The 12,652-nt window shown below is 39.4% G+C and overlaps 7 protein-coding genes across 7 annotated transcripts; 3 read left to right on the top strand and 4 right to left on the bottom strand.

Annotated features, from left to right (window-relative positions):
* Nucleotides 1–789: 789 nt before the first annotated feature.
* On the top strand, nt 790–2,511 carry PSP2 (Psp2p; the record flags this gene model as incomplete). The annotated part of the gene is made up of 1 exon (XM_022819922.1): nt 790–2,511. One exon carries the CDS (start codon nt 790–792, stop codon nt 2,509–2,511), a length of 1,722 nt encoding a protein of 573 aa, XP_022676439.1.
* A 647-nt stretch (nt 2,512–3,158) lies between these two features.
* GPI19 (phosphatidylinositol N-acetylglucosaminyltransferase GPI19) lies at nt 3,159–3,584 on the bottom strand (the record flags this gene model as incomplete). The annotated part of the gene is made up of 1 exon (XM_022819923.1): nt 3,159–3,584. The coding sequence occupies one exon, from the start codon at nt 3,582–3,584 to the stop codon at nt 3,159–3,161; it is 426 nt and encodes a 141-aa protein (XP_022676440.1).
* A 708-nt stretch (nt 3,585–4,292) lies between these two features.
* PPZ1 (salt homeostasis regulator) lies at nt 4,293–6,317 on the bottom strand (the record flags this gene model as incomplete). Its single annotated transcript, XM_022819924.1, has 1 exon — nt 4,293–6,317. One exon carries the CDS (start codon nt 6,315–6,317, stop codon nt 4,293–4,295), a length of 2,025 nt encoding a protein of 674 aa, XP_022676441.1.
* Nucleotides 6,318–7,041: 724 nt separating this feature from the next.
* Nucleotides 7,042–8,040, top strand: PPM1 (leucine carboxy methyltransferase; the record flags this gene model as incomplete). Its single annotated transcript, XM_022819925.1, has 1 exon — nt 7,042–8,040. The coding sequence occupies one exon, from the start codon at nt 7,042–7,044 to the stop codon at nt 8,038–8,040; it is 999 nt and encodes a 332-aa protein (XP_022676442.1).
* Nucleotides 8,041–8,158: 118 nt separating this feature from the next.
* Nucleotides 8,159–9,211, bottom strand: TAF11 (TATA-binding protein-associated factor TAF11; the record flags this gene model as incomplete). The annotated part of the gene is made up of 1 exon (XM_022819926.1): nt 8,159–9,211. The coding sequence occupies one exon, from the start codon at nt 9,209–9,211 to the stop codon at nt 8,159–8,161; it is 1,053 nt and encodes a 350-aa protein (XP_022676443.1).
* A 439-nt stretch (nt 9,212–9,650) lies between these two features.
* Nucleotides 9,651–11,252, bottom strand: GPI17 (GPI-anchor transamidase GPI17; the record flags this gene model as incomplete). The annotated part of the gene is made up of 1 exon (XM_022819927.1): nt 9,651–11,252. One exon carries the CDS (start codon nt 11,250–11,252, stop codon nt 9,651–9,653), a length of 1,602 nt encoding a protein of 533 aa, XP_022676444.1.
* Nucleotides 11,253–11,605: 353 nt separating this feature from the next.
* TRM9 (tRNA (carboxymethyluridine(34)-5-O)-methyltransferase) lies at nt 11,606–12,430 on the top strand (the record flags this gene model as incomplete). Its single annotated transcript, XM_022819928.1, has 1 exon — nt 11,606–12,430. The coding sequence occupies one exon, from the start codon at nt 11,606–11,608 to the stop codon at nt 12,428–12,430; it is 825 nt and encodes a 274-aa protein (XP_022676445.1).
* Nucleotides 12,431–12,652: the final 222 nt, after the last annotated feature.

Consider the following 12,652-nt stretch of genomic DNA (forward strand, 5'->3'; position numbering starts at 1 on the left):
CCACTGGCATTCGTTGCGCAGCCCAATGGATGGAACAAACAAAACCCAACTTGACCACTTGGCCAAGTTAACAACGAGCAGCACGCTGCTCGTTGCTCTGTGCAAAAGCAATGCAACAGAACCCAAGCTGCCCAGGGATTTGCTTCAGCCGCGCGGCCGCTGCATTAAAATTTGTTTTTTTTTTTGTTTTTTTTTTTTTTTTTGTTTTCGAGTTCCTTTTTTTGTTATTGTTTGTTTCTCTCAAGCCGTCTGACGCCACAGTTTTGGGGCTTTTTCCCGCCCTTGCGCGCGCGGGCAGAAGAAAGTGTGGTGCCCGCCCCCGTCTCCCCTTCATTCAGGATTCTTTTTTTTTTTTTTTTGTTTGTTTTATTTTTTGCGGCTCGGGTTCAGGCAGGTTGGGGGTAGTGTCACGTGTGTTTGCGGAGCGTTACGGAGCGGGGAGGGTAAGTGTTTTGCGTGTCACCCGACTTTTGAGTTTTCCTTGGGGTTGGGTGTCACCCGGCCTTTAATCGGTCCTACTTGGTCATGTGCCTCGCATTTGCTTCACGGGCAGGCATCCCAAAATACAAAAATAATGCTTGCAACATGCAAAAGAGACAAAAGGCTTGGAATTAAAGAAGAAGAGTTGAATATGTATGCACAGCACAGACCTGTTTCTTGTTCGTTTGTAATATATTTAGAGCATATACTGGAAAACTCCTTTTAGAGTCAATTTTAAAAGCCAGTTCACAGCTAGATTCGGAATATCGTTCTCTCGCCAAAAACAATACCCAGATACGCAGAAGATAAATGGCTAGTGCTTCAAAGAACAATCATGATGCAGGTAAGAAGAAAATGTCATTGGAAGAGTTCTTTAGCGACAATTCGCTAGGGGACTCCGTGTGGGACGAACAGGAGATTGACTTGAACGCTATCAAGACGTCCATCTCGAATACGACGAGTTTGGATGTTCTCAAGAACTCGTCCATTAGACTGGACGCGAATGCGCACGGCCATGGCCACGGCCACGGCCACGGCATGGGCATGGGCCACGGTCAGCACCGTGACCCAAACTTGTCTGAAAACCAACGCTTGCCCAGTGCTCCGCCCTACATCCTCAAGTTTGCCAATTTGCCAGCCTCGTTCTCGAACTATGAGATCGAAGACTTGTTCAAGGCCAAACGCGCCCAGTTCGTCAAGTTCAAGCTCTTTTGGGAGTTGAACAAGACCTTGGGCGCCAAAAATGAACCCACCGTGTTCCAACAGCTTTTCAAGCGCGACTCCAAGGTCGCCTTTGTTGAGGTTTACTCCTACAGAGACATGGAAAAGATCTTGACCCAATGGAAAACTCCGTTGCGTGAGTTGTACAACATCCGCGTTGACATGCCTTCCTTCGACGACTTCAAGGAGTACATGGACAAGGACAAACTCATTGACCCACGCGATGACGCCTCGAAGCCCTACAGGGCCCCTGAGGGCGGTGCTTCTGCTGCTGCTAGAAGAAGATCTTCCGGCGAAGGTTTGCCTCCACCAACTGAAAGACGCAAGTCTAACCCATTCGGCAGCGCTAAGCCAGTGGACACGCAGACCAAGTTGCTCCAGATAGAAAGCAAAATCGACCAATTGGGCATCGAAGACACCAAAACCTTGAGACGTTTGACCATCGGAAGCGACGAAGAGGACAACCACGAAAACGAGTCCAACCAGGAAAAGGGCGACAGGGTCAGAAAAAGCTTGCAAGTTTTGAAAAGAGAGAAAAATATCGACGACAACGACTCAGAAGCTATCTCAAACCACGCTCCTTCTATGTCCCCTCCTCCTTCGGCTTCAAATGCAACCACTGCTGCAGCTTCAGCCTCAGCTACCCCGCCTCCTAAACTGAACTTTATGTCCATCATCAAGAAGAAGGAACAAACTGAATTGCAAGAACAAAAGATCAAAGAAGAAGAGGCCATTAAGGAAAACGCCGCCAGAGAAGAAAAATTAAAGAGACATGCACAGGCAAGAATTGACGAAGAAGCAAGACGCCAAGCTGAAGACGAAAATAGCGGCGACTACTCTAGTGGTGCCAATGGTGACGACAACGGCAACGGTAACAGGGGCTCCGACTCCCATGGAAACCACCATCACTCCAACCAAAACTACTCCAATAACTTCAAGTTCAAGGATAGTGGAAACAACGACTATAACAACAATAACCGCCGTGGTGGCGGTAGAGGCGGTTCCCGTGGCGGTAGAGGCGGTGGTCGTGGAGGATCTTATAGAGGTGGTAGTGACAACGGCAACAACGGCAACAGGTTCAACTCGGACTCCGGTAATAATTACCAAAAGAGGTATGAAGACAGATCACAATCGCATCAACAATACGGTCTCTTCGCACCAGCTGCTGGCTTCTTGAAAGATCAATCAAGAGGTGATAGAGGTGGAAGAGGCGGTAGAGGTGGAAGAGGTGGAAGAGGTGACAGAGGTGGAAGAGGTGGAAGAGGTGATAGAGGTGGAAGAGGTAGAGGTCGCGGTGGCTACAGTGATTAAAAATAATATTTTTTACACTACAAAGAAGAGCCAATTTGCAAAATTAATATCCTGGTTCCCTTCTCTCATTTATTAACCATCGCCCAGGACAGACGCAAAGGAAGAAAAAACAAAAAAAAGGCAATAATAAAAACTTGGAACTAATACTTATCAAGGAAAGTATCATCTCGAACATCTTTCTGATCGATAATGGATCTTTTACAAGAGTAGTTTTTTTTCTCATCAGATGAGTTTTTATTACCTCCAATCTTTTTCTATTATAAGAAAGAAAAAAAAATCAACTATTAAAAAAAGTATATTTTGCACCACTACTACCACCAAAATTACATCTTTACAAATCCCATAACTTTCTGAATACTAGAACTGACACCATTCTGGTCCTTTCATATACCTGTAACTTCTTCTTTCCAGTTTTGAGAAAGAAAAAAAAAAGATCAATCAAATGAAAGACCGAAAGAAAAAGGTCTTTTCGAAGTACTTTGTAAAGCAGACTACGTCAGACACTTTCCCTCAAACTCATGTCAAGAATCGATTTAGCATATCCACCTTTTAAATCATTCTAATTATTCTGTATACTATTTGATGTCATTTTATGTAAATTACAGTATCTTCATGTAAGTACGAACAATATCAATTCCGAAAACATACTATTCGTCATCACCATCGTCATATAGCTTTTGATCGTGTAGATAAAGCAATCTACTCACCTCATTCACTGGTAAGTCCATAACACCACTGGTTTCGTGGTGGAAATACCATTGCAACTCCGATTGGTTTTTATACTCAACCATTCTGCCTTGAGAATCTGTAAATGTTCTTACATTATCAAGTGGGGCAGTTAGCACTTCTGTATTGTAAAGTAACATTCCAATGTATGTGAAAAGCATCAGCATGAGAATGAAACATTGTATTACTATTACCCAGTATCGTTGTGGTAGTACATCAAATAACATCTCCATTGTGTGGCCCTTTATCATGCTCTGCGGGAGAAGGGACCATACTAGTACCAAGACAAGGATTAAGGTTGCAGACACGTAGGCAGAAAAGCCTCCATACTGCCTCTCTTTGTTCATAGAGAAAATGGTTACTTTTGCGTCTTCAAACTTTTATCTGATGACCATTACAGGAGGTATGGAAAATATTATCCCCTTGTTCACTATTCGATGCGAATTACAAATCCATCTATTGAATTTTAGAGTATCTTTTCTATACAATAATGGATCTTAAATTGTTCAAAGAAATAATATAGTGATTATTTATTTTTTTTTTCTTTACTTAATTTTCCTTACTAGAACTCTAAATATGACCATTACATCTTTTCTATAGAGACGAATAGAAGTAAATTATTTTACATACCTCATGCTTTCTGTAGGAAAAAAGCACATTATAGAAGTACTTTAGTTTTTGAATTATATGAAAAGGAGGATATTAACAATTCCTTTTATTTCTTCATTTTTTTTCTTGATTTCTAGGATTAAATAGATATGATATTTGGCTTCCGGGCAACCACTAATTATCCATATTACTAACGAGTTTAGACTTCGGTATCCGTGATCATTATTGTTGAAGTATTGTTGGCTAAATGAGGTGCTGTTGTTCTTTTATTGGTATCATATTCAGCTCAATTCAACAAAGGATTCTGATTGCCACATAAAACACAATGTGTGAGGACGAAAAAAAAACGATCGTATTGTGTTGAATTATTTTCTTTATAATAATGAAAGGAAGGACTACACGCTAGTTTATGGGATGATCCACTCATTACTATAAGTACTGATATATTATTGTTGTAACTGTTGCTGTTGCTGCTGGTTGGCAAGTTTTCTTTCTTGTCTACCCTTTTTCATGACTTGTTTTAGAGCAGTGCTGTCTAAAGGTTCTAATAATTCGAATGAACATAACAAACCTTCACTTACACTCATGACAGCCCCCCAGTTATCAAATTCACCGCAGTAATTAGGGGCGGAGAACACAGTGACTAAACTTCTATCATTGAAAAATTCGTAGCCATCTTCAACGACCATATGAGCCCTACAAACTAAATCGAACCCGAATTTGTTCAAGAATTTGTTGATAGCAACTTTATTATAACAGTATGAAACACCTCTTTCATTGTCTTCCCATTCGTTAGGAGAGTCTGTTGGATCAGACCATAGAAGGTCGTTAATTAACCCAAAGTCTGGAACATCCGTAGGTCTGCTTACGTGTCTGATCTCATCCATTGAGTTTAAGACAGGAGATAATCCACCGTGCACACAAAAGATCTTTCCTGCCACAATGGCAGCCAAAGGTAAAGCATTAAATGTATCGATGAAAGTCTTCCAGATTTTGATATTACACCGTCTTTTACATTCGTCATAAAAGCCGTAAACTCTCGTAACATTAGCACATTCATGATTCCCTCTCAAAAGAAAAAAGTTCTCTGGATATTTGATCTTATAACAAAGAAGAAGCAGAATTGTTTCTAATGATTGCTTACCTCTATCCACGTAGTCACCTAAAAATAGATAATTGGAAGATGGAGGGAACCCACATTTAGTAAACAATCTTAGTAAATCGGCATATTGCCCGTGAACGTCACCCACGATTTTAACTGGTGGAGAAAGTTCTAGCAAAGATGGCTGTGAAAGAAAGATATCTCTAGCCAATTGGCATATCTGAGTAATTTCAGAATTTTTCAAAGCCACTGATCTTGTCTTTTTGGCTGAATAACCTGCGTCCAATAATTTTTGAATTGTCTCATCAATATTGATTGGTTTGACTGGCTTTTTCTTCTTAGGTTTTCCTTCTGCATTTAACTCTTCAGGATCATTTATGGCACTTCCTTCTGGATTTTCATCGGTCCTTATCTCTGATGCATGTCTGTACTCATTATTATCATCGTTTTCTACCCCGCCTTGTTCACCTCCGTAGCTGCCAAAGTAATCTTGAGCGTCATTATTTGAATTATTGATACCTGGGGAAGCCATTGGTGTACTATATTGACTCATTGACATCGAAGACTTTCTACTGTGTGTGCTGGACCTGGATGAAGACCTGCTCATCTGTACTGGAGATCCTCCCGCACTGTTGTTTCCACTATTTCCATTGCCCATATTCAGGCTGCTCCCAGATTGCGGAATATCTAAGTAATGTGCGCTACCATTAGATTTTCGTCTGGAAGATGAACTTGCACGACGAGTACTACCACGGTGACGGGATGAAGATGATCTATATGACACTGAATCATCGACATCATTTTCGTTGTCATCATCTGTTAATGCATTCTCATAGTATGGATTGCTTGTAGAACTTTTTAAGATAGGAGTCTTTGGAGCCATCTGAACCATGGAAGGAGGTAAATCTCCATTCAGAGAATAGCTTGAAGATCTTGCTGTTATTTTTGGCTCGTGGGCACCACTCTCGTCGTCTTTAGACCCACTTTGAATTGAGCTATGTCGAGACAATGGAAGCGAAGATGTGCTTTTCCTCCCGCGCAGTGATGGTTCGCTATGTCCGGAAAGTTTCGGCGTACCTGAAGATGATGGTAACTGCGACTGTGATTGTGACTGCGATTGCGGTTGTGATTGTGATTGTGATTGTGATTGCGATTGTGATTGCGATCGCCTTGACTTCTGTGATCTCAGAGATCTCCCTGATCGATTCGATTGCATGGTATCACTTTTCTGTAATTGCGGAGGGTTGTCATATTTAGAACTTATCTCACTGGACCTAGAACTACTGTTTGACCTTCCACTCGCAGAAAGAGAATCATGTTTCTTGGATTTACTCGACTTCTTAGCCGGTTTTGAACTTGAATTACCCATGCTGATCCTTACCTGTAACTAGTTACTGTATCGTAATGAACAAAATAGTAAGCAAATTTGCAAGTCTAATAATAGCTTTGCCTCTTATTCACACGATTATTAAAACAAAAATAATAATGAAAAAAAAAGAGAATATTTCCGTACTATCAACGAATTCTAAGGATCCCCTAACAAAACCTCTTCCGCTCAGTAATTGTTAGTGAGTAGCTTGCTTAGTTTTGGTTTTCTTCAAACAGTCCGCAGTACCCCTATATCGCGTACTGGTTACCTCTTTCATCCCTAGTCAAAAGCAAGCTCCTTTACGAAAGATTAAACCTCTCATTTTCTCCGAAAACTTTAAAGGTTTGTATATCACTATATACGTGTTTGATACATTCCCGACCCTTAAGATGTCAAGGGTCCTAGCACAAGATACAATGAGCTATTTGTCAATAAAGCCAGGTCAGACTATAGTTCTTCTGTATAGCCTATTCTATATATTATAAATTAACGGCTCTTACAAGAGATTCTTGGAATAATTCTTTACCTTCTCTTTTCTTAGTCTTTTATATATAGGGCAAAAATCAGGCCAGCCACATATGTATAATTTATATAAATTATAACATATATATTATTTACATACCAAGAATTTCCTGTAAGGCCGGAGGTTGTGAATAGAAGACGATTAAGATTACGGAATAAAAGGCTTTGTAAGGTGTTTAGCGTGTTATATTATAAGGCAAAGATGCAAAGGGCTATCCAAGAAACAGATAATGACGCTTTTTCATGCAAGATAAGTGCTATTTCCAAGAAATACCTTCCATCCCCAGCACAGAAGAGCATAAGTTCGCAGTTCGAAAACTATGAAGATATACACATGGAATTCTGTAAAGAGATCAAATCAAGAAGTCGAAGAAAGTTTGGTAGTATTACCAAAGCATGTCGTCAGTCTTTCCCAGTTATGAACTATGGAACCTACCTAAGAACCGTAAGTATAGATCTGAAATTGAGCCAATATCTACAGAACCACAGCTCTAAAGTTCAGGTACTAAATTTGGGATGTGGCTCTGACCTAAGGATGCTGCCATTTCTTGCCAGTAATCCTAATATGCAATGGATTGATCTAGACTATAAAGAAATAGTTGGTTTCAAGGCTACTATCTTTCAAATGAATGAAAAGTTTAGGGCTGCGTTACAATTGCAACCTCCCGCAAAAGATACGTCAGAGACACAGACATTTGACAGCATCATCTCTGAGAGATATCAGTTGTTACCATGCAATATTACAGACACAAAGCAACTTATATCAGTCCTGGAAAGATTTTCGAACCCAAACATCCCTACCGTTATCATATCGGAATGTGTTTTATGCTATCTTGATCAAGACAAAGCATCCCAATTAATCACTAACATCACCAATTTCTATAAGGAAGGATTCTGGATATCATACGATCCGATTGGCGGATCGGATACAAATGATAGATTTGGTTCTATTATGCAGGATAATTTAAGAGAATCAAGGCAACTAAATATGCCAACCTTAATGATATACAATTCACAGGAAAAATATAAATCAAGATTCCCAGGGAAGGCCGAAATACAAACTATGTGGTTCTACTATCAGAACCTTATTGACGAAACTGAACGACAAAGGCTCAAGAGGCTTCAGTTCTTGGATGAGATAGAAGAGTTACAGGTTATATTTTCACACTACGTTATATGTACTTCGTTATGGGGTTCTTAATGCATCGTTATGTCTTTAAATCTTATGTAAATGAAGTTAAAAATTAGAGTTTAAAGTAAATAATATCAATTAGAGAATGACATAAGAAGTGGGATAATAGAATATTATGCATTTTTATCTAACGAAACATCATGCCATTACCCTCGCCTTGTGTACGATATTGACCATTGGGAAGGGTATCATTCTCTAATCTGTATAGCCTCCAAGCCTCGTGTACATGCTCTGGTAGCAAAGGGCTACTATTATATTTTTCCACCGAAACATCTAGTTCATTGAACTTTGTGACTAAAGTGTTAAACTGTTTTATTAAACCCTTTCGTACAGACTCGACGTTTTCTTGTGATTGAATAAGGTCATTACTGGTTTTTAAAAACTTTACTTCTGATTCATCATCTGTGTCAATATCCTCAGGCTCTGATTCATCAACGCTATCATTCATATCAGGAAATGCATCTTCAGAATCGGATCTTTCCACAAGACATGTTAGCTTCTTTAAATGTTTTTTTAAACTGGAACCAATTCTTTTCCTTTCATGAAATTTATTGACGGCTAATCCTAATAACCACTTCTCTTTCACATCAAGGGCTTTTTCTACGATCTCTCCAACAAATATTTTTCCCACACCACCAAGTAGTAAATTAATATTATTTGCAACTGTTTGATTCGTTACCACGCTTGATATTTTTTTGATCTGATTCTTTGCTAACGACGTTCTCTTGAAAACTTCATATCTGTTCATCTGTTCGTCATCAAGATGTGACATAAATAGCTTTTTAAGCTCAGTTTCATCCAACTCTCTAGGTCTCGGTAGGCTATTGATCTTGTTTTCGTATATGTCTCTTGCGAACACGACATTCGATGGGACTCTATTCATATCCCATGATTGCTTCTTAGTTACTTTATTCGATGTAGATTTAGAAGGGGGAACTGACTGGGATTTCCTATGCCATTCCATGTTCTCAAAGTTTTCTAGTTCCTTTTTGAATTCATCCATATACTCTTTCATATTTCCCGGTAGTCTCTTGCTTTTGATCTTCCAAGCAAGGTATTCCTGGTCCTCATTGAGCACTTGGTCAATCATCTGTTTAGTAGAAATGTAACTAGTGTATGTCACATGTGGCTGATAAGTGTCTAGCGGGAGTTTATACAACGGGCCATCTGTTTCAGACATTATTGTTTTGATTGATACCTTTTTGGGATTGTGCTCTTTAAGAATTAAGCTGTAGCTAGTCTGTTAATCTATATGCTTTGATCATCTCTTGTTGTTACTCTTGATATAGGTTGTTGTTTTTTTTTTATTTTCATTTTTCAACCTGAGATAATATAGTAAAGTAGTTTTTGTTGTATCTAAAATGAAGTTGCACTACATATACAATGCTTATGATGACTACAAATGAGGTGCACCGCTTGTTGATGACTTTTATGTATAACAAAGGAACAGTAGGTAGTTTATATTATTAGTAGATTCATGAGAAGAAAATTGCTGCTGGAATGTTGAAGTAAGCAAAATAGAGGAAAGGGAAATAAAATGGCATGATATCATTATAAATGAGTTATACAGCTTCAAGGATTCAAAATTTCCACAAGAGCGTGTATGCTTCTAATTTTTATTAGTCGGCCTTCTCTTCCTTGAGATCAGCAGTATTTTTTTCATTTTTTTCCCTCTTTTTTAAGACATCTTTTAAATATTTGATGAAGCCAGTGAATGTAACTACCGTGATTGGTCCTAGTAAAGGCAAGTAGACTGCAATCTTGTGTTCTTGGGGGAAGAACATTTGTTGGACCATTTCCTTGTTGAAAAATGCACGTTCACAAATTTTGACAAGTTCATTTGATAATATTAATGCTTCATTCCACACCGCTTCGCTGCCCAACTCCGGGTTGTTTAATAGTCTAATAATTTGTAGTCTTAAACTCAATGCATTATTCACATCTTCCAAAACTTCTTTAGGGATTGACATTTGCTGTAGATTGTTAGTCATGTTTACCAATGATGACAATGTGGTGATGCTAGTTTCTAGGTTTTCGATTATCATTAGTCTTTTGAAGGAGCCAATCTGAGATAATGGTGAATTCAATTCCTCATTCGAACGTGTGATACCGAGCAATTTGAAGAGGTCATTCGAAAAAGTTGAAAGGACTAGGGATAAATATTCCTCGGTCACGTATGCATTAGCGGGCAATGGATTTTTATTCAACACTACTACCCCCCATTGAGGTACGAGGAATGATCTCCAGATGCTTTCAGAGTCAGCTTTATCGGATATTGTGCTAGTAGTATCGTTAATGAAGTTTAGTGGTCCAGTATTCTGGGATGGGAAAACAATCGCTAAATTAATGGAATTATGTTCCTTGTAATGATTGACAGATGAAAGGTCGGATAGGTCTAAGGTATGCGACAAATCTTCCCAGGATATACTGTCCGAGTTCGGTATCGACTGCAAGTTCAAGTCGTTGTGGTATTCAATACCTGTATCCACAGTGAAGTTCACTACAGGAGACAAAAGATCTCTAACAGGGCTGAAATATTCTCTGACTGATTGTTCAATGGCCCAAGAGACAGGATAACCATCACCTGTTAACAAGGATATTGAAATATGCATTTCCGGATTATAGCTTACAGCCATGTTATTCTCCTCGATCCTGCCCTTGCTGAAGCGGTTAAATTCTGGTTTGAAAGTATGCTCAATTAAAGCCTGTGCAACAAAAAATGGTAAATCGTTATTCACTACAGACTTATCATTGTAGAAAACAATCGTTTCCATACTCAATTGTGGCATTGTTAAGCCCATGAACTCGTCTAAAACCAAAGTCACCACGTAATCCTGTTCCAAATCAACTTTGCCATCTTCGAATGGAAGTATCTGTAAGGACCACTGTACTTTTTTCCCAGTTTCACTGTTTACACTTTGCAGTAAAGCATCCGCTTGGTTTTGGATGGCATTGTTGATGTCAGGAAACTTGTACACGTCCGATCTTACATAAACCGGAATTGTTAGGTGAATATCTGAGTGTGGATCAGAATGCAAATCTCTAATATAGTCCGAAGGCAAAGGGGCCCTGTAGATAGTAGTCAATCTATACCATAGAGGAACACCTACCAAACAGTATAGAAGCACAAACGATATTACTACCAGCCTTCTGATCCTCGACGTGCCCTGGCCTGAACCTTGCGCCACGTCTTTACCGCATGGTCTGTCTTTTTCGTCCATTTTCTGCGATAGCTGCTTTGTATACACTCAAAAGCCGATAAAGCTGCTAATCTCAGGCCCAATCTTGCAATATTAGATTGTGGTTTACACGGACCCTACCTCCAAAATTTTCTCTGTCCACGCTCCCTTCTTTATGCTTCCACTTGCAAATTTCTATTAATATACAAAGAGTATGGTAATCATTTAGTCGTGTTGATTATTTTTTGTTCTTGAGCACAGGTGAAAAAAAGTTTCCGAATGGATTGTAGCGTAGGTAATGTAAAGATGAGATGCGATGAGATGATAGTACAACCCAAAGGAAGAACTCAATAGCGAAAGATTTTGTGCTCATCATTAAGAGCTAGAGATAGTATATGATGGCAGAGTTGAAGGAGGAAGAGTATGTGCATCAAGTGTACAACGAAATTGCACCACACTTCTCGCAAACAAGATACAAGCCATGGCCAATTGTGACAGAGTTTTTAAACTCAAGGGAAATGGGGTCTATTGGGATCGATGTAGGGTGTGGTAACGGCAAATACCTTGGAGTTAACCCCAACTTATTTATAATAGGTTCAGACCGTTCTTCTGGGTTAATCTCGTGTGCGCACGATATCAATAAAGACTACAACGTGCTCATTGCAGATGGGATATGCTTGCCTCATCGTGATAACACGTTTGACTTTGCAATTTCCATTGCTGTAGTTCACCATTGGTCTACCAGAGAAAGACGTGTACAAGCTATCAGACACATCATGAGTAAGTTGAAGTCTGGCGGAGAAATGTTAATATATTGTTGGGCTTTAGAACAGGCGGATTCTCGTAGAGGGTACCAAGAGGGAATGGAGCAGGATGTCTTGGTGCCGTGGGTTCTTCAAAAAAAAGAGTCCACCAAGAAGAAGGAATCCAAGCCTGAAGCACCAGCCAAGCCTGACTTGACAAATATTCCAAAACACGAAAGATCAGCATACATTCAAAAGTGGAAGCAGGAACAGGAAGCCCTAAGGCTGCAAAGAGAAAGAGAGCAGGAAGAACTGCGCAAGAAACAGCAGGAAGAAGAAAAAAACAATACAAAGTATAGATACTACCATTTGTATCGTAAGGGGGAGTTGGAGGAAGACTGTGAAATGGCTGGTGGTATAATTATCGGACAAGGATACGAAAAAGATAATTGGTACGTAATAGCAAAGAAAGCCTAATGATGGCTGTGAGATATCAGAGCCATAAATAAATATATAGAAATTTTACAGGTCAAGCTCATTCATAAATCCTATCCGACCCCTTTGGTTGTAAACTTGTAGGTTGTATTTCACTTGTTCGAGAAAGTTACCGTCGCATATTTCATGTAATGTAAAGGAAAAAAAAGGAAACAGCGTACAATTATTAGCACCTTACACTTTAAGAACAACTTTAAACCATTT

The sequence above is a fragment of the Kluyveromyces marxianus genome, chromosome 4 (assembly GCF_001417885.1).
Source record: "Kluyveromyces marxianus DMKU3-1042 DNA, complete genome, chromosome 4".
Taxonomy (NCBI): Eukaryota; Fungi; Ascomycota; class Saccharomycetes; order Saccharomycetales; family Saccharomycetaceae; genus Kluyveromyces; species Kluyveromyces marxianus.